The following is an 18,540-nucleotide window of genomic DNA, read 5'->3' on the forward strand; positions in this document are numbered from 1 at the left end:
GCATGGGACTAGGCAGCTCTCATGCGATGTATCGGCTGGGTATTGCGTGCCGTGCCGTGTTCAATCCTCATCCCGTGGACCTGAGCTGAGCTGAGCTGAGGTCTGGTTGGTTGGTTGGTTGGTTGGGGGAGTCACGATAATGACAGTGAAACTGATAATGATGACCCGTCCTCTGCAAAGCTTTGCTCGTGATTGCGGTCGTGGGTGTAAGTTTGAGTGTGAGTGTGAGGGCAGCCCTACAGAATCTTGCGTTGTCACTTGCAAAGGATACATTAGTGCGTCAATAAATACAGGCAATATAAATACTACATGAATATATCTCTCTATGTATATACGCATAGTCCCCAGAGACACACCCACACAGACACAGATAACTTGTCACCCATCAACTGCCCCGTTACATCTCCACATACCAAGCAAGATCAACCCCGTCCTCGAGCTCGTAGCTCGTGAATCCGTTGCCCATGAAGCGGAACCTGTTGCGGGAGCGGTACTGGATGTCAAAGTCCTCGGGTCGGATGCGCTCGACCATGTCGTGGAAGAGCATCGCGCTTCCCGCAAACGTCGCCGTCACGCGGCCATCGATCCGGTTGTTCTTGTACCATGAGCGGCCTTTTTTTTATAGGTCCCCCCGCCCAGGGGTAGCGAGCTTAGTAAATGTAACAAACCATGCTGGATGGAGTGGAGAGAGTGGAAAGAGGAAAACAAATAGAACGGGTGGAAAAGAAGAAAAACAAAGAAAGAGAGAGAAAGGGAGGGAGCGACGCCGGGTGGGCTAAATAGGAAAGCAACTCACAGTTCCCAGTCCAGGTGAGGGTCTTCATGATCTCGTCGCCGTACCTCACCAACTCGTCGACGACCTGCTGCTTGGGGGCGATCGACGCAATGTCCTCCCTGGCCATCTTGCGCAGCCACTGGATCATCCACTCGGCCGTCCAGTCGAGGCTGTAGATCAGCGAGCCGTGCCCGATCGTCGCGTTGGGCCCCATGAACATGAAGTAGTTGGGCATTTCGGGACAGGCCATGGACTAGAGAGTAATCATGACAGGAATGGTTAGAGTCATCAGTCCCTTTTGGAAAAGGGGGGCCATTTCAAAAATGTTGTAACTTGGCCCTTTAGACTTTGTGACTTACCAGATATGATTCAGGTTCGTCTTTCCATTTCTCGCCCAAGTCGGTGCCGTTGCGGCCAATGACAGGGAACGGCGGCCTGTTGGAGACGTCGAAGCCAGTGGCACAGATGACGACGTCCAGCTCGTAGTACTGGCCGTCTTTAGTCTTGATGCCGTGTTCGTCGACGTAGTCAATGTGGCTCTGTGTCAAATGTACGTTGTCCCTGGTGAAGGACTCGAGATAGCCGGCGCCCGGCGTGATGCGTCGGCACCCGACTTCAAACTCCGGGATGAGCATCTTGCACAGTCGTGGGTCGTTGTTGAGCTTGTCAGCCATCTGCTTGGTCGCAAATGCCTTGATCTCCTCCTGCTGCTTCGAGCCCTTCCCGAAAATCCGGAACCCGCGATTGACGTTCCCGATGATGAGCTTGCGGTACTTCTTGAGTTCTTCCGGGTTGCGGAACCGCTCCTTGTCGACTTCGCGGTAGACCGGATTGTAGCTCGGATCGTCGCTGCCAACGAGCTTCGCCGGAGTGTGTCTGGAGACAACCCAGGTTGGAGACCGCTGAAAGCACGTCACCTTTGTGCCCTCCAGCTTGGCCATTTCGGGCAGAATCTGGATGGCACTACTTCCGTTGCCGATCAGACCAATCCTTTTGTTCCGGTAGTCATATTCATGGTTCCAACCTGCACTGTGGACCTTGAGACCCTTGAAGGTGTCCAATCCTGTAATGTTAGGCCACTTCCAGTGACTCAGTATACCCCTGGCAGAGACAAGAACGTCCGCCCATTCCGTCCGCTGACCCTTGTCCTTGTGCCTAACCTCAAGCCTCCATTGAGCTCTCTCATCGTCCCACTCGGCTCGCTCGACGGTGGTGTTGAACTGGACGTCCCTATCCAGGCCCCATTTCTCGACCGTCTTCTGGAAGTACTCCTTGATCTCCGGACCGGTCGAGTAGAAATGCGACCACTCGGGGTTCGGGGCAAATGGAAAGACGTAGATATGACTTGGCACGTCACATTGCACGCCTGGGTAGCTGTTTGCGATCCAGGTGCCGCCCGCGTTGGATTTGCTCTCGAAGATGGTGTGTTCGACCAGCGTGGCAAACTCCTTGGCGTAGGTATATTGGAGCTTGTGCGCAAAGATCATACCCGAGTAGCCAGCACCAATGGTCACGACGCGAAGCTTCTTGCTGGGCGTGAAGGCTGGGACGTCATGCATCGGTATCTTGATTGACTCTTGAGCGGCGTGCCCATCGACGACATTCGTGGCCCAGGGCGTGGAGCCGTCATGGCTTTCGTCTTGCTTACCCCTGACGGTCACCGGTGGCAGACCGGTGGTGGCTTCGCCAATAGAGCCCATGATGTTCCTTGTATAGATTTCTCATATAAAGTTGAGCAATCCCAAGGTTGGACTCGAGACAGCAGCGAAGGTCACAAATAAAAGGCATATTGAACTCGTATCACCCTGCCGAATTGCCGACTTACCGGTGGTGATGTTGGAGAAGTTTGCGGAGGTTTTGCCGTTGCTCATTGTTGTGGTAGGAAAGTGGTTTGGAGAAGAAAATGAGTTCGGATCCAGTGAAGCGGCAATAAGGGTGCGAACTTTGCCGTATCAATAGCCACTGCGTCACAGGTGCCGGCAAAAGCGAGTCCCTACTACTGCCGACCACTACCCAGGTAAATGCAATTGTGCCTGTTCGCATGTGGAAATCTGAAATAAGCATGTGTCTTTGGAATACTGCCTTAGCCAATGTGGTGATACACAGCGGACTGGTAGCCTAGCAGGATGGTTGGTGACGCCACAGACTTGAAGCATTGGTCCCAAGATAGGGCCGCCAGGCTTTCCTTTGCACGTTGACTAATCTTATTAGGCTTCTCAAACCTGGGTGACATCCATCTCACCTTGATCCATTCCTGATAAATTAAGACAGGTAGAGCAGAGACAGAGCAGTGAGCAGTGAGCAGTGCCAATAGCTAGGCCGGCTTCGGTCAGAACACTATGTAGGGAATGAGTATTATGGAATCATCAGTTTCTTCTGCCCTGTCCAAGACAGAATGTTGCGCGGCATCAACGGTTCGATTTGCTGACTGCTTGTACTTGATCCATCCACACTATACACCCGGGCCCGGGCAGGATTGTGGAATCATGATGTTCTGATATTTGTCCTTCACACGGACTGGATAAGAACGTTGACCAAGGTTTAAGGCTCTCCGTCTTCTCCAGTACAGCAACATTTTCTCAGTCACAGATGGTCAACCTGCGACAGCCTTGTCAAAACTATCACGGTCAAACCTCTGGAGAAAACAAATCATGGCTCCTGAGAAACGCACCGTTCTGATAACTGGATGCTCCGATGGCGGCCTCGGTGCCGCCCTCGCGCTGGCCTTTCACAAACAGGGCGACCGCGTCTTTGCAACGGCGCGCACTCCCTCCAAAATGTCGTCCTTACAGTCCCTCGGCATCGAAACTCTACCCCTAGATGTCCTCTCCGAAGAGTCAATCAGGACTTGCGTCGAGAAAGTCTCGTCTCTGACCGGCGGTTCGTTGGACATCTTGGTTAACAACGCCGGCGCTGGGTTTAACATGCCGGTCCTCGATATTCCGATTGCTGAAATCCGGAGACAGTTCGAGCTCAATGTGTTTAGTGCGCTCCGAGTGATACAGTTGTTTTTCCCGCTGCTTCGCGATTCGACGACGAAGAACAAGATGATTGTGAACAATACCTCATGTGGCGCCGTGCTAACCCTGCCGTTCATGGGACCATATTCGGCCTCAAAAGCCGCACTCGCCAGCTTCAGCGAAACCCTACGGCTTGAAATGCAAGCATTTGGGATCAAAGTCATCGATTTACGGACCGCAGGTGTGAGATCGAAATTCTTTGACAACGTCAACGTCGAAATGAGTCCCACCTTACCGGAAAACAGTCCCTATTCGCCGGGCAAAGACATTGTCGAAAAGTTTATCAGTCAAGGTCCATCAGTGAGACTCATGGATGCAGACGTCTGGGCGAAGAACGTGGTGAGGGATTTATCCAAGCGTGGTGGAAAAGGTGCACCACATCAGATCTGGAGGGGTCAGGGAGCGACGTCCGCATGGTTCTCAGCGACGGCCGTGCCCGTGGGATGGATGGATGGAGTGGTGAAGAAGTTTTCAGGGTTGGATATGGTGGAGAGGAGGATAGAGGAGAAGGAAAACATGGCTTGAGGTCACCAAGCTCAGTGAGGCAGTTCGTCCTAGGTACGTCACCAGGGTGGGTAGCCGCCTCCAGACCTCTCAAAAGGATAATGTTGCCGGCATAGAATTGCGCTTCCCGATATCTTGAATAGGTGGATTTGCTCAGCCTCGTTCCAATCAAGAACTCGGTCTTGTGATATTTCCACGGGCAGCGAAGGTCATGTGGACGTTGAACTTTGTCCGGATGAGAAAGGAGGTGGCTGTGCCTTGAGATTGGTCTGCGCATGCATGCCTCGGAAGTTCCCAGCTCTCGAGGGTGATGCCACAGTCCGGTGGGAGCAAACAATACTGTGTGGATGGCCAAAAAGCCAATTGTGAGCGACGAGAATGTACGCAGGATCCATTTTTGAGTGACAGGGCCTGGCGGCGAGGATATTCTGCTCGGTACACTTGAACATGTCCATCTAATAGCTAATCAAGCAATCGCAGCCTATTCAGGAGAATCCGGCGGTTACCATGCCTTCGTTCGTCTCCTGCAACGACTGCCGCTCGTCTTCCACAAGAGCAAAGGATAGAGCGGGTCAAGAGAATGTCCTTACCGCCGCAAGAAAGTTAGGTCGCAGGTTCCAGCCTCTAGCCACTCAATGCAGCGGTAAATATCCTATGTCAGCATGCGAGCCCAAAGCGTTGGTTGTGTAGTGTTTTGGACAGATCTCGGAACGCTGTCAAAGCCGTGAATCCGCCTGCACAGTCATGCAGCCTGTGCAGTCCAATTGGGGAATACGAGCTGCAAATGTGCGGGCATTCACATCCATCACACGCCCACGAGATGCAGTCCCCACCACGGGACTTCTGCTCGTACAGCCATGAGTGTCAGAGTATGATGAGCCAGCGCCCACTTCCACCCTTCCCGGTCACGGTACTCGACGGGTATCTTGGGTCGGGTGTTGGTTCGAAACCTTGTAGAGCTGAATAAGGGACGTGTGACGGTGGTGCCGGCGGTGCTGCGTCCTGCGTCCGAGTATCCCGTTACAGTCGTGGACACAGAGTGTACTGCGCCTTATACGGCATGGGCACATCGTACCTAGTGTGAGAATCGACGGAGCGAGCTGGTGGTGACGCGAAATGGAAACCTGGAAAGGGAAACGTTATCTCATTTGGGTGCCGATGTGGAATCTGGAAGACTCGGCACTTTGGAGGTTAGCAAGGGAGTAGGAGTAAGTACTGGGTAGAAGCTTGGACTCTGGAGCGTTAAATCTTGAGCTTGAGACCAAGCGAGGCAAGCATGGCTGTTGAACAGCAGCCCACCTGGCCAACAAGTGCGTGCTATGGTAGCCGAGTTGCCGCAACGGGCACTGCTGGCGGCATGCCTGCTGGTTTAGGCGTGCCCCACAGCCCCGAATAGGGCTCTCATTTACTAGGCACGACAATTAGGGCAGGCATCGGCCTCGCCGAGTCTTATATGCAAGCCCAGCTTCCCCGCGAGCCCCCAACGAGCATAGTACAAGGAGCTCTTAAGGCATTGCCCCATGCCCATGGTTACAAGTTGGACATGAAAAATCCCATTGGGAACCTCTGTCACATGTGGAGTGAGTCCGCTTGTTCTTGCACGTTCACATCCCCCAATTTCGGCCGTGTGTTCTGTATGTCCTCTATATCCCTAGTATTCCTAGGATCGCCTTCCCCTTGAGATGTTTTCTCGTAATTCCCTGCCCGCCCGTAGCGTCATGCAGCCATCGTAAATCAAATGAGTGCAAAGGTACAAAGTACCAAATGGCCACGTGGATCACTCGCCCTCTATCCCAGAGACCCAACGAGATCCAACCAAAGAGAAAATATTAGGCTTGCTTTTGAGTCTGGGCCGCAGCCGTGATGCGAGTGCCAGACGCGCGGATCCCGGGCCTGCCCACCTGCCATGGCAGTCCAGCCGCCACCAATTCCACCCTCCGAGCCCCCTAATTATCACGCAGATCGCAGTCCTTGTAGCTGCCCAGTGAGGTCACGCCCAGCGTTTTCAAAAGAGAAGCCATTGATCGACAATGGCGAAAAGTATTAGACGAGAGTATTAGGTTCAACGCAGACTCGGGTTGGAACAAAAGAGTAGGCCGAGGACAACTTCTGGATAGCCCAAGAAACCAGAGGCTAGGAACCGAGTTGGCCCCCGTTCACCTCTGCATCCGAATCCATCCCAGCATGCGTTCCAAGACTGGGTCTTCGTCTACCCAATAGCCCTTTCGTCGGTCGGCGTTGCGAAGGTCTCGGAAAACATGGTCATCCGTAATATCGTTGAGTTCCTAGTTCAAATAAGAGCTAAATCAGCCTTTGTCTCGCTCTCCTTTTTGTCCCTCTCTTTTTGGGATATCATTCGGGGACACTGTCTGCACGCGGTGCGCTGATCATTTCCTCCTCTGATCCTTCTAAACCACATGGCTTCGCTAGCTAACCAGAGGGAACAACGGTGACACGGTGTGGGGAAGTGCGCCGATCACCATTGAACATTTTTGATGTAGAACATGCAACGTACCTGGCGAAGTCTCTGGTCAATGGCCCGGAGACTGTTCGCGTGTCTGGGGCTTGGTTTCTCTCCTCGCAGGAGCTGAGCGCGCAGTTGCACCCAGCGCATCGCCGCAGACCCTCGCAGATAGATTTTGTGGGCTTGGAACCTTCTCGTAGAGGCATCGAGGATGATTCTATCCAGCTGCTTGTTAGTATACTTCTCTGACTCTGCGCGTAGATCTTGTCGCACCGTTGTAGAGACGCCTTCTGAACTTCGGTCTCGGGGATGCTGCCAGACTGAAGCCCAAGGTTGCCCGGGTTAAAGTGGCCCGCGAGAACCGCCTGCGACTCAGCGGCACACTGTCTCAAAACCACATAGCCGTCCAGGTAGTAGGATTCCTGGTCTGGAGGATTGGCCTCACTGCGCGTGATGAGCGAGTTGATGTGCATTTGCAGCGTTCGAAAGTCGTTCATGATCTCCATGACGCGCACTGCGCGGGCTTCGTTGACTGCAATATCAGTTAGCCAGAAGGCTCTTGGTGTGGGCGGTTCTCGCATGTATGAGGCGAGAAATTACGGTCAGACGCACGTCCATCAGCCATTGCGAAAGGCGAGTTGGCCAAATCAAAAGAAGTTTGGTGGTAGTCGACAAGCAGTGGCTCGACGGACGGCGGCGCAAGTTCAACAGCTTTTATCTTCGCTTCGGGGGACTTTTGATTGTGCTTCGCAGCCAAGTCAGGAATCTTCGCGGCAAGGAGAATGAGGTCTCGGACCGTTGGCTCAGCCCTCTGGTCAAGTTGTCGGATGGATGAAGCCTGAGAAGAGGAAAACAACTGTGGCCGCAGCGAGGAAAGCATTCTTCTTAAAGACAATCGCCGTCCACAGATGTCATATACAGCTTGGGGTCAAGAGGGACAATGGCCCGAAGGGATAGAGACGGGCACAGAGAAGGGTTTGTGGACTCAATCTCGTGGCTTCACCAGCAGTCGACCAGTCAGGAGGATAGGAGCGGTCATGAAGATAGGGGACCGGGCCGTAGCGTCATGGGAAAATGGAGCAGGCCTCCCAGCTGTATGAGATATCCAACAGAAGAGGATGTTAGGATGTGAGCGACGGTGAAGCTGGAGGCAAGTTTTACAGCACTAAGCCGGGGCAGGCTCAATGAGGCAGATGAGAATAGAGACAAGCACCAAAACGGTCGACACGGCTGTAGACGGCGGCCACAGCGCTTGGATTGATGCGCACTGACTATTGGACACTGCCTCAATCGCAGAGCATGTCGGAATGATGCAGCTCTGGCGGTGGATCAGTCGAGGCTCTGCTGTAGACACCGACTGTGTGCTGTATTGATCAGCAGGCGGCTTGCAAGCCACGGGGTCGAGTGAGTTCTGGATCATGCTCATTGACCACGACTGGGCCGATGGAGACCTGGGTTTAGCAACATGGAAATCGCAGACGAGGCGTTTGGAAATGACCATGTGCAGGACAAGTTAGAGCAACTGTAGAGAGGTGGATCTTGGCCTAGCATGATGAAAAATGTTTGTGTGAGTGGAGGATGCAGGACGAGAGGGGGAACAGCGGTAGGCGGGTTGCCAATAGGCGAGTTTGGTGCCCGCCAATCATGCGTTTGGGCTAGCCCTCCCCTTGGGGTGGCCCTTGGCTGCCCGTCCCTAAGCATTGGGATTTAGGTAACTACCTAGGTGCCCTGATGGGCCCCGTCAGGTAACGCCATACCCAACGTGGGCGCTCAGGTCAACGGTTAAGCTTCCCCACCATGGCCCAATTGGGGCAGCTGAGCAGAATGGCGTCCATGGCACACGCAAACCGCGAGAAAAAGAGGCACCAGAGGCTGCCCTCTTGCAGCAGGAACTCACCCAGGTCCCAGGTCCCAGGTCCCAGGGCACGCACATGGCGCTGCGAACGATGGTGCTGCAAGCTGCAAGCTGAAATCTCTTCTGTTTCCATCCACGCCCATCGACTGGTCCACCTCTATTTTCATCATCCACTCCAGCACTTCGCTTCTGCAAACCTGCAGGGGATCTATTTCGCGCACGGCTCGTAGGCGCAATTGGGAAAGGATGTCAGAATGGCACAGCATGGTGATTGAGTCGGCGGCTTGAATTTCCTGGGTTCAAGCCTCACACACCATCTCAACAACACGAGACGCACGACGCACGACACACGTCAACCCACGCCAATGCACAGCTCCTGGATCAATGGTTTTTCCATTTCCTCACCTCTACTCCAGCAGCCACAGAAACGCCACAACTGGCTGAGGCCGGCTGTGCTGACTTGTCCTCTCAATTCCACGCATAAACACGGCAATGAGGCTGGGACAAGGTTGTCCACCCCTCGAGGACCTGACACGCGCCTGACGCTCTAGTGGCGGTCACTCAGGCCAAGAGCCGGATCATTGTGGATCCGTTCCAGGACCAAGTCCCGTCTTCGACTTTAGGAGCAACCGTTCGAAAATCCTTTACGCCAACCATGACGTGCCACACGCATCATCTCATATCAGCTCCGAGAGGCTGCTGAACGTGACCCAACCAATAGTCCCCAGATTCACTCCATGATATAATTTTCCGTGTGGACAAGCTGAACCCATACTGATCCCTGTCCAGCGTGGTTGCCGACATTGTCGTCATTCCCCGGGTCTCAAGCAGAACGTACAATGTGCCCTCTGGTTCGGTGAAGAAAGAGATATGCTCAATCTCGCTCCGCAATAGCCTGAAGACGTTCCTCGACTTCGTCTTCTGTCAAGGTCCTGAACTCATTATCGGTGCCCTCAGTCCCATCAGCCTTCGGTCCACCCACGATGCCAATCTCCAATTCGCCCTTCTTGAAGTCAACACTCAACACGGTGCTGAGAGTGCTGATCCCTAGCTCAACCACTTCTTCCCAGCTGCCGGGAGCGCAATCCTTGTTCTTCAGCTTCTTCTCTAGATGATTGAGTGCCTCTTGTTGCTTAGGTCCAGACGCCGTGGCTTTGTAGCCGACATAATAGCCTGCAGGATCACATTTATAAAGTTGGGGTCCATATTCGTCGTCCACAGAGACCAGTGTCGTCGCTACGCCCAATGGCCGCATGTAAGCCTGCGACAAACAATTAGCCTAGATCTTGCGCCCCTTCTCGAGTAGATTTCGACGCACCCGCTGAGTATAGACTTGATTGATGTTTGCCAATCGTTTTGCAAGGACATCGCACGGCATTTCATACCCGTTTCTGTATCTGAATTCCGCAGCTTCACCTCGGGCTCGGTCGACAGAGGCTCGAGCATCGGCTATTGAGCCGGTCATGACGCATCCGACTGAGGGAGAGATCTTGAAGACATGCGAGACCGAAGAGGGATCAATCAATTTGTCCTGCGCCAGGAGTAAGCATCTAACATGAATTGACTCGAATTTGGCAAATTCTTTCGTACCGGCACCTTTTTTTGTGACAGCACAACAGCGCATGTCTTCCCCCTGACTCCGACTGATGTGATATTGGCTGCAGTGATTGCTTTGAAGGCATATTCTAAGTGTAGATGTAAGTATAGCTGAAATCTATCTCATTGCGCGGCGACTCAGGTTGGAAGTGCGAAGGGTTGTCCTTGCACCGCAGCCGGGCAGGTGAGTCGCAACTCGGGCTTCAAGGGTCTCCAAATGATTGCGGAAACGTACCAACTTGATATAATCGCCCTTGGTCTGAGAAGATGGTGATATGTCGATCATAACCTGCGGAGCCTGATGCGAAGACTGTCAGCTCGGTGAGTCCGACACAGCTACAGTAACAAACCACGTCAAACATGTACGCACCTGACATCTTGACCTCCTTCGACCGAGGTACAACGAACCAATTATGTAGTACAATGCAGCTTGAAGCGTCCTCCAAGGAATGAGGCTCGATTGAGAGGAGCGAGGTAGGAGTACTTGTGTCGAACTTTTGATGATGGATGATATTCGCAGCTTTAGGCCTGGACGGAGTATGAGGTTTCCAAACGCGCAAGTCTCGCGATGCCTGCTGCAGGCTGCTCTTCCACTAGCCACTGCAATCGCCCCCACAAAGACCTTGCACTGCCACTTGTGGCGGTAAACCACTACCTGGAATTTTTAGCATTGTTGTAATTGGTCTCGAATATGAAACTTCAGCTTCCATGAACATTCGACGATCTTTCCAAATGACCTGACCTCGGATCTTGATCAGCACTCCGGCTGGAAAGGGAACTTCAGACAGGCTCTCGCTCCTTTGCCCTTCAAGGATCATCATGTCTCGGCCTGGGATTCCAGCTTGGAAGAAGCTTGGACTGAAACTGAAGTACGCAAATGAAAACCCGGAACGTGCGACCAGCAATGGTATCGCGTCACCAGCTCACCAAGCTGGTTATGATTCATTGAAGGACTCGCAATCATCTACGTCAGAACCCCCGAGGAAGAAACAGAAGATGGATTCTAAATCCAAAAAGGCTGTCGAGTCAGCATCAGCCAATCCGGATTTGCAGCCTGAGACCACCAAAGGTAGAGAGGAACCGGCAGGAAGGAAAGTCGAGAAACGAGTATCATTTTCTGCCGACGCAAAACCTTCCTCCCCGACAGGAAGTCTATCACCTGTTCTGAATGACTTCAAGGCTCAAAAATCTTCGACAAGTGTCAAGAAATCAAAGAAAACCGGACCAAACGTTCTTCAACAATTTGTGCCTAAGTCGACTGCTGTGTTGGAATACCTCAACCAATATCACGCGGCACGGTCAGAATGGAAATTCAACAAGAACCGAGAGACGTGGATTTTGAAACACGTCTTCTCGGAAAGTGATATTCCCCAAGAATACAATCTTGCTCTGGGAAGATATATCTATGGACTACAGGGTGCTGGGGCTCGCGAACGATTGAAACTGCAGAGCATAGCGTTGTTAGAAAAGGAGGAAAGGTCTCACATGGAAGTCGATAGCCGTGGCAATGTTGCTGATGAAGAAGGTGATGTTGAATATCGCCAACGGTTCAAGGACGATCTGGCAAGTCCACCATCGTCGGGTATTGCTGCTGCAGGCACTCTTGCCACAGACCCGAAATATCAATCCTGGATTCAGAGGCAATCACGTCCAAGGATATTACTGTGGGCACTTGGCCTGGACAGTGACGCCCTAATCAACGGGACCAAAACAAAGGTTAAGAAGAGAAAGAACAGGACTGCGGTTGTCGACTACTTCAGCTCCAGCTCCAGTTCCACTTCTAGTTCTAGTGACAGCGACAGCGACAGAGACAGAGACAGCGGGAGTGAGAGCGAAGAGAGTCACAAAGGTTCTCAGGGCCGCATCAGGACGTCAAAGGGGGACAAGAGTGAAGAGACTTCTAGTAGTGGCAGCGATGAAGATAGTAGTAGTGAGAGCGACTCGAGTACCGATGTCGAGAGCGCTGTCTAGTAACCAAGGCGGGATACAGAATCGACAAATGTACTCGGTATCCACGCACACTCCCTACTCGGTACGTACGACTCATCAAATCTGCTTGTGGTGGCTGTTGTACTTGTCACGTTTGCTGTGTTTGCACCTGCCACCTGACCAGGCGGCTGTCGCGGAGCAACAGGGAGTGGAGCATGTTTTAGCTGGGCGACTACCAAGTACTTGTTACATAGGAGGTTACAAGTTTCCGTGGTGCCTGGCAAGGTCGTCATCCTCCTGCGACTCACGGGCCTTGGCTGCGAAACAGTCAAGCCGTTCATCCATCTCCATCCCAATCGTTCTACTCTCTTATCATTGTTTCATCCCAACATCCATCCGTTGCCTTCTCCTTTCCTTTCCTTAACTAGCAATTGGTGGCTGTGACGATGAAGAACAGTCTTGTCATCGCGGCAGCTGCGCTGCTCGGTGCCGCCGATGCTGGTATGCATCGAATGAAGCTTCAGAAGGTGCCCTTGTCAGAGCAACTAGTGAGTTCAGACTAAGATTCTATGTCTAAACAAATCCTCTAACATCCGTCACAGAGCGCTGCCAATATTGGCGATCATCTGCGTGCACTCCGCCACAAATACACACAGAAGCCTATCGGCGGCCCTAGCGAGGACATCTTCCGCGACACCTCCATCCATCCAGATGCTCCCCATGATGTCCCGGTCGAGAATTTCCTGAATGCGCAGTGTAAGGAATGCTGGCAGTCATACATCTTCATGTAGCTAATCATGTGCAGACTTCAGCACCATTGCGCTAGGAACACCAGCCCAGGAATTCAAGGTTGTCCTCGACACTGGCAGCTCCAACCTCTGGGTTCCCAGCACCCAGTGCGGCTCGATCGCCTGCTACCTCCATCAGAAATACGATTCCTCGGCCTCGTCCACCTACAAGAAGAACGGATCTGAGTTCGGGATTCGCTACGGCTCTGGGGAGGTGGCTGGCTTCATCTCTCAGGACCTCCTTCGCATCGGCGACCTCAAGGTCAAAGATCAATTGTTTGGAGAGGCGACCAGCGAACCCGGTCTGGCTTTTGCCTTTGGCCGTTTCGATGGTATTTTGGGTTTGGGCTACGATACCATCTCGGTCAACCACATCCCTCCCCCATTCTACAACATGGTTGACCAGAAGCTTCTTGACGAGCCCGTCTTTGCCTTCTACCTTGGTAACACTGAGGATGGCACCGAGTCTGAGGCTACTTTTGGCGGCATTGACAGCAACCATTACACAGGCAAGATGATCAAGATCCCACTCCGACGCAAGGCATACTGGGAGGTCAATCTTGACTCCATCACGCTTGGCAAGGACTCGGCAGATCTTGACAATACTGGTGTGATTCTCGACACCGGCACTTCATTGATCGCTCTCCCAAGCACCCTTGCCGAACTGCTCAACAAGGAGATTGGTGCTAAGAAGGGCTTTAATGGCCAATACACGGTTGAGTGCGACAAGCGCGACTCGCTGCCAGACATCACCTTTACTCTTAGCGGGTACAACTTTTCTATCACCGCTCATGACTATATTCTTGAGGTCCAGGGTTCTTGCATCAGCAGCTTCATGGGCATGGATTTCCCAGCTCCCACCGGTCCCCTTGCTATCCTTGGTGACAGGTACGTCTTTCCCCCCCACGCGCTCCTACCGTCCAACACTGGGCTTTGTGCTAATATGTTCTTTTAATAAAAAGCTTTTTGAGGAGATGGTATAGTGTCTATGACCTGGGCAATGATGCGGTTGCTTTGGCCAGAAGCAAGTAAAGTCATGATTGTGATTGCGGAATAGGGTGCTAAATTGTCGCCGGGACTGGAGAGAAGTGGACGTAGGAATGTTTGGATCTATCCGGACGCAGGAACGGATGTATGTGTCTTCTCACACCGACCAACTTAATTGTGTACATCAAGCACTTCACGGTCCGGTACTGCTTGTGACGGGCAGGTGCTGGCGCACTTAGCAAAAGCGGTCTCGGGTCTCATATACCCATACCAAGTACTTGTTACATATAGTCAGTGAATAAAGCCAAATCGTCATCTCGAGACCACTCCCCTTGTCACCAAGTCAACATCTGGTGATTTAGCTTTGGGAATGGAGGGAGCGAGGCTCGTGACCATCTGATGACTCGTTGTTGGTCTTTGTCCCCTGACGGCATATGGCGGGGCTCCTTTGGCTCCTCTGGCTCCTCTGCGTCCTTTGCTGCGGGCTGATTGGCAGCGGCTAGCGTGGAGTGCGGGTTATAAAAGACAGCTCTCCGGACCGGCTGGTGGAATTCCTTGCCCGTTGGTTCCTCGTACAGTACCTGTAACGAAGCCCGCAATTGCCAGTCGAGCTGTGCTGGAGCTCGTCGAACCCATCCATTGATCCCTCAGAACATCAGCACCACAAACTGCTTAGGCACCCCCCGGAGCCACCATTACCTACCTGACCTACCTAGGTAGCAGACTTTGCTATTATTGGTCCGCTTGCGACACACCCTGCGTGTTTGCTCCGTCGTATTGACAGTGACAGGTATTCACCTGCGCACAGGTTTCAACAAAGCAATCAACAAGTCTGCGTCTCAGCCTTTACAGATTTTACCCATCATCGTCGCAAGAAGGTCTTTACTCATATTTCTCCTCCTTCTGAAAGTCGCCACTACTCCCCGCCTGACTATCAAAACAACTTTCCTGTCGCTTCGCGCTCCTCCGGCGCCCGCGGTACCAAACGAACCCCCCCACCGGGCTCTCTTGCTTGTACCGCAACCTTGACTAGAAAGCCACCTACATGCTCCGATCAATGTCACTGTCGTTTGCACCGCGCTCGGAATGCTATTACGACTACCCAAAAATCTCCACTATCCCCTCACAATCACAAAAGTCGAAAAGCGGGTTGGCGAGAATGTCGCTCGCAACGATGACTTATTCCTGTACTCCTACACCACAAAAGTAAAGGAAGGCAGTCGTTACGATGAGGAAGAAAGAGAAGTGAATCGGAAGTTTGTTACGCACTTCCCGAGCACCCTCGAAGGTACAATCAAGGCATGGAGGGTGTGGGAAGGGGACGTCCTGACCCATCCGTGAGTGTGCTGCAAGACATGTTGGACCAGTGACTGACTGGCGTGCAGAGTCGATGTATGTGAAATCGAAGAGGAGTGTCCACACACTGTCCAGTTCCTCGGGATGTGCACCAACTGTGGAAAAGACATGACAACGTGAGTCCTTGTCCGTCACCGAGCTTTGAAACCATGCGCTGAAGGTGGTCAAGTGTGCAGGCAGGAAGTGAAACCACCGATGCAGATCGCGCTCCTATTCGCATGGCCCATGATACACCTCACCTGACCATTAGCAAGGAAGAAGCAAGCAGGATAGACGAAGAAGCGAAACGCCGCCTCCTCTCCTCACGCAAACTCTCATTAGTGGTCGATCTCGATCAGACAATCATTCATGCTGCAGTAGATCCCACGATAGCAGAATGGCAAAAAGACAAGGACAATCCCAACTACGAAGCTGTCAAGGACGTCCGGGCTTTTCAATTGATTGACGACGGTCCAGGCATGAGAGGGTGCTGGTACTACATTAAACTTCGGCCGGGGCTCGCCGAGTTCCTCGATCATATATCAAAACTCTACGAACTTCACATCTACACCATGGGCACCCGTCAATATGCTCAGCAGATTGCCAATATCGTTGACCCAGACCGCAAATTCTTCGGTGAGAGGATCCTCAGTCGAGACGAAAGCGGCAGCATGATCGCCAAGAATTTGGAGAGGCTGTTTCCCGTCGATACCAAAATGGTGGTCATCATCGATGACAGGGGCGACGTATGGAAGTGGAGTGCCAATCTGATCCGCGTCACTCCCTTTGACTTCTTTGTCGGCATCGGCGACATCAACTCAAGTTTCTTGCCCAAAAAACAGGAAATCCAAACAACGCCAAAATCAGAACCCAGCGTGCCTGTGGAGAATATAAATTTCACAGAAAACGGCGAGAACGGTGAACAGGAGTCCAACGGCTTCGCCGAAGATGGGACATCAACTATACAAAATGGCACGTCGGCACTGGAACAGTTGATGGCTATGAGTGGCGGGGATGATCCCGCAGTCCGAGAACTGCAGACTAAAGGCCAAGAAGAAATCCTTGCGTTGCAATTGGAGGGAAAACCCCTTCTCAAGATGCAGCTGCAGCAGGATGAAAAGGACGAAGCTGAAGCAGCTGCTAATGGCGAGGTAGTCGCGTCTCAGTCCACGGAATCTGACTCAAGCGACTCCTCGGATTCTTCCGAGTCAAACTCTTCGGGTCCAGCAAAACACAAAGCGCGCCACAGCATCCTGAAAAACGACGACGAAGAGTTGATTCATCTTGAGGCGACCCTGACAGCGGTGCATACCGCATTTTTTGCCGAGTACGACCGAAAGCGGATGGGAGGCAAGGGAGGTCGTGTCGCAGAATTGACTGGCAAGCGTAAGGCGCCTCTACCTTCTCAAGATGATAACGACGGGCAGTCAGTGGAGCTGATGTTTGTGCCTGATATCAAGAAGGTTATGCCAGCCATGAAACTGAGGGTGTTGTCCGGAGTCAGAATTGTGTTTAGCGGCGTGCTACCACTGGGGACTGACATCCAAAATGCCGACATTAGTACCTGGGCCAAAACCTTTGGCGCCACCATCACAGACAAGGTAACCCGAGATGTCACTCATGTCATTGCGGCGCGGCCAGGCACTGCCAAGGTCAAGCAGGCCGTAAAACGTGGTATCAAGGTCGTCAGCACGTCTTGGTTAATTGAATCTATGCAACGATGGCGTAGATTGGACGAGCGGCCATATTTACTCGAAGGAGTCGGGAGGCAGAAGCCGGAGACGTCGAGCGAGCTTGGTGACAGCCTGGAAAAGTCAAGCGTCCCGCCAAATGATCTACTTCTCAGTTCATCCGAAGGAGAGACGACCGGCTTAGATACTGAAGACGACCAGCCCGCGCGGAAGAGGCTGAAGTTGGATACCATCAAAGATGAGAGTACTTCAGCAGAAGCATTCGAGGATTTTGTTGATGACGGCAGCCCCATAACCATCAATCAAGACGAATGGGCAGACATCGATGCCGAGCTGAAAGAGTTCATGGGCAGCGATGCTGAGAGCGAGAGCGACACTGACTCGGTCAGCTCCGCATTGAGCCTGCGGGAACGACGAGGAGCCAAAAGGAGAAGAGGAGACGACGGGGATGCCGACTTGTCAGCTGGCGACTTGGACACATCTTCGACAGCGAAGAGGAACAGCACGGGGAGCGCTCTGAAGAGGGTCTCCAATGTTGACAGCGAAGGCGACTTAGAAGCCACACCTGAAAACTTAATCAGCGAGGAACAACGAGAGGTGGAAGAGGCACAAGAACGTGAGGAAGACGAAGAAGAAGATTCCGATGATGAACTAGCCCGCGAGTTGGAGCGAGAGCTAGAGGAGGCCGACGCGGAGGAAGAAAAACGGCGAGAAACAAGCTGGAGACCTTGACCGATGTGGTGTCAGTGGAGCAGACACCTGGCTTTCTGGTGCGAGTACCTTGATTGCGATCGTGTATTTTGAAGACCCCATAGCGTGGCGTCTGGAAGTGCGAATGGACATGGGCGCGAGCATGAGCGAGCATCAGCATCAGCATTAGCATGACTTGCATGGCACATCTCAGAGTAGACAGTTCAGTGCTCCAGGATAGCATGGTCCTTAGAGCATGCCACGGTATGGCATGGCTGAGAAAGCTCTCTGACGACGAGGCGATATGGGAAAGAGAACAACAGATAAGAAACAGAGTTTAATTGCCCGGTCAGGTCGGATGTCTCCTCGTCCTCGTATTCTCAATCGGTGTTGTTGACGTTGACGTTGACGTTGACGTTGACGTTGACATGGGATTGACACGATAGAGACACGTCTCCGGGTAAAAGTAGGGCCGTCACGTGATGGTTGCTGGCGACGAGGCGAGCAGGGTATATGTTGCGACTCCTCGAACGCCTCGCGCACCTTGTGCCTCCCGCTTTCTCCTTTCTCTTTCTCTCCTAGATATTTTATTGACGCCCTCCTTTTCCACGGGTTGAAGCGTCAATCATCTTTCAACTCCTGAAGCCGTCGGACTTGGATCAACGCAACCAAGACTTTTATTCGAGCACCATGTCCGTGGGCGATGGGGGCCAGCCCAACCCTCCCACAGCGACGAGGATTCAAAAATATCTCACCGGCCAATGCCCGGGCTGCTACCGAGTATGCAGGTAGGGTCCGGGTTCTCGTGTTGGCAAATGATGTTTCTGCTTGATAAACATTGCTAACTGCCTTGGGATGAGCTCTCCGTCTGCTGCTCTCGGACTGCCTCTTCTGGTTGCGGCCATC

At 52.7% G+C, this 18,540-nt stretch overlaps 7 protein-coding genes across 7 annotated transcripts; 4 read left to right on the plus strand and 3 right to left on the minus strand.

Moving 5' to 3' along the window:
• Window positions 1-397: 397 nt before the first annotated feature.
• Window positions 398-2,475, minus strand: Z519_12053 (uncharacterized protein; the record flags this gene model as incomplete). Its single annotated transcript, XM_016769761.1, has 3 exons — window positions 398-612; window positions 797-1,028; window positions 1,135-2,475. The coding sequence occupies 3 exons, from the start codon at window positions 2,473-2,475 to the stop codon at window positions 398-400; spliced, it is 1,788 nt and encodes a 595-aa protein (XP_016614086.1).
• A 951-nt stretch (window positions 2,476-3,426) lies between these two features.
• Z519_12054 (uncharacterized protein) lies at window positions 3,427-4,320 on the plus strand (the record flags this gene model as incomplete). The annotated part of the gene is made up of 1 exon (XM_016769762.1): window positions 3,427-4,320. One exon carries the CDS (start codon window positions 3,427-3,429, stop codon window positions 4,318-4,320), a length of 894 nt encoding a protein of 297 aa, XP_016614087.1.
• A 2,135-nt stretch (window positions 4,321-6,455) lies between these two features.
• Z519_12055 (uncharacterized protein) lies at window positions 6,456-7,344 on the minus strand (the record flags this gene model as incomplete). The annotated part of the gene is made up of 3 exons (XM_016769763.1): window positions 6,456-6,584; window positions 6,815-6,980; window positions 7,037-7,344. 3 exons carry the CDS (start codon window positions 7,342-7,344, stop codon window positions 6,456-6,458), a joined length of 603 nt encoding a protein of 200 aa, XP_016614088.1.
• Window positions 7,345-9,492: 2,148 nt separating this feature from the next.
• Window positions 9,493-10,591, minus strand: Z519_12056 (uncharacterized protein; the record flags this gene model as incomplete). Its single annotated transcript, XM_016769764.1, has 4 exons — window positions 9,493-9,879; window positions 9,937-10,149; window positions 10,209-10,303; window positions 10,450-10,591. The coding sequence occupies 4 exons, from the start codon at window positions 10,589-10,591 to the stop codon at window positions 9,493-9,495; spliced, it is 837 nt and encodes a 278-aa protein (XP_016614089.1).
• A 442-nt stretch (window positions 10,592-11,033) lies between these two features.
• On the plus strand, window positions 11,034-12,185 carry Z519_12057 (uncharacterized protein; the record flags this gene model as incomplete). Its single annotated transcript, XM_016769765.1, has 1 exon — window positions 11,034-12,185. The coding sequence occupies one exon, from the start codon at window positions 11,034-11,036 to the stop codon at window positions 12,183-12,185; it is 1,152 nt and encodes a 383-aa protein (XP_016614090.1).
• Window positions 12,186-12,589: 404 nt separating this feature from the next.
• On the plus strand, window positions 12,590-13,963 carry Z519_12058 (vacuolar protease A; the record flags this gene model as incomplete). Its single annotated transcript, XM_016769766.1, has 4 exons — window positions 12,590-12,691; window positions 12,746-12,899; window positions 12,949-13,819; window positions 13,894-13,963. 4 exons carry the CDS (start codon window positions 12,590-12,592, stop codon window positions 13,961-13,963), a joined length of 1,197 nt encoding a protein of 398 aa, XP_016614091.1.
• A 1,041-nt stretch (window positions 13,964-15,004) lies between these two features.
• Window positions 15,005-17,676, plus strand: Z519_12059 (uncharacterized protein; the record flags this gene model as incomplete). Its single annotated transcript, XM_016769767.1, has 3 exons — window positions 15,005-15,255; window positions 15,304-15,390; window positions 15,444-17,676. The coding sequence occupies 3 exons, from the start codon at window positions 15,005-15,007 to the stop codon at window positions 17,674-17,676; spliced, it is 2,571 nt and encodes an 856-aa protein (XP_016614092.1).
• Between the last annotated feature and the right edge of the window lie 864 nt (window positions 17,677-18,540).

This window comes from Cladophialophora bantiana (assembly GCF_000835475.1).
Source record: "Cladophialophora bantiana CBS 173.52 unplaced genomic scaffold supercont1.25, whole genome shotgun sequence".
In the NCBI taxonomy this organism is placed as follows: domain Eukaryota; kingdom Fungi; phylum Ascomycota; class Eurotiomycetes; order Chaetothyriales; family Herpotrichiellaceae; genus Cladophialophora; species Cladophialophora bantiana.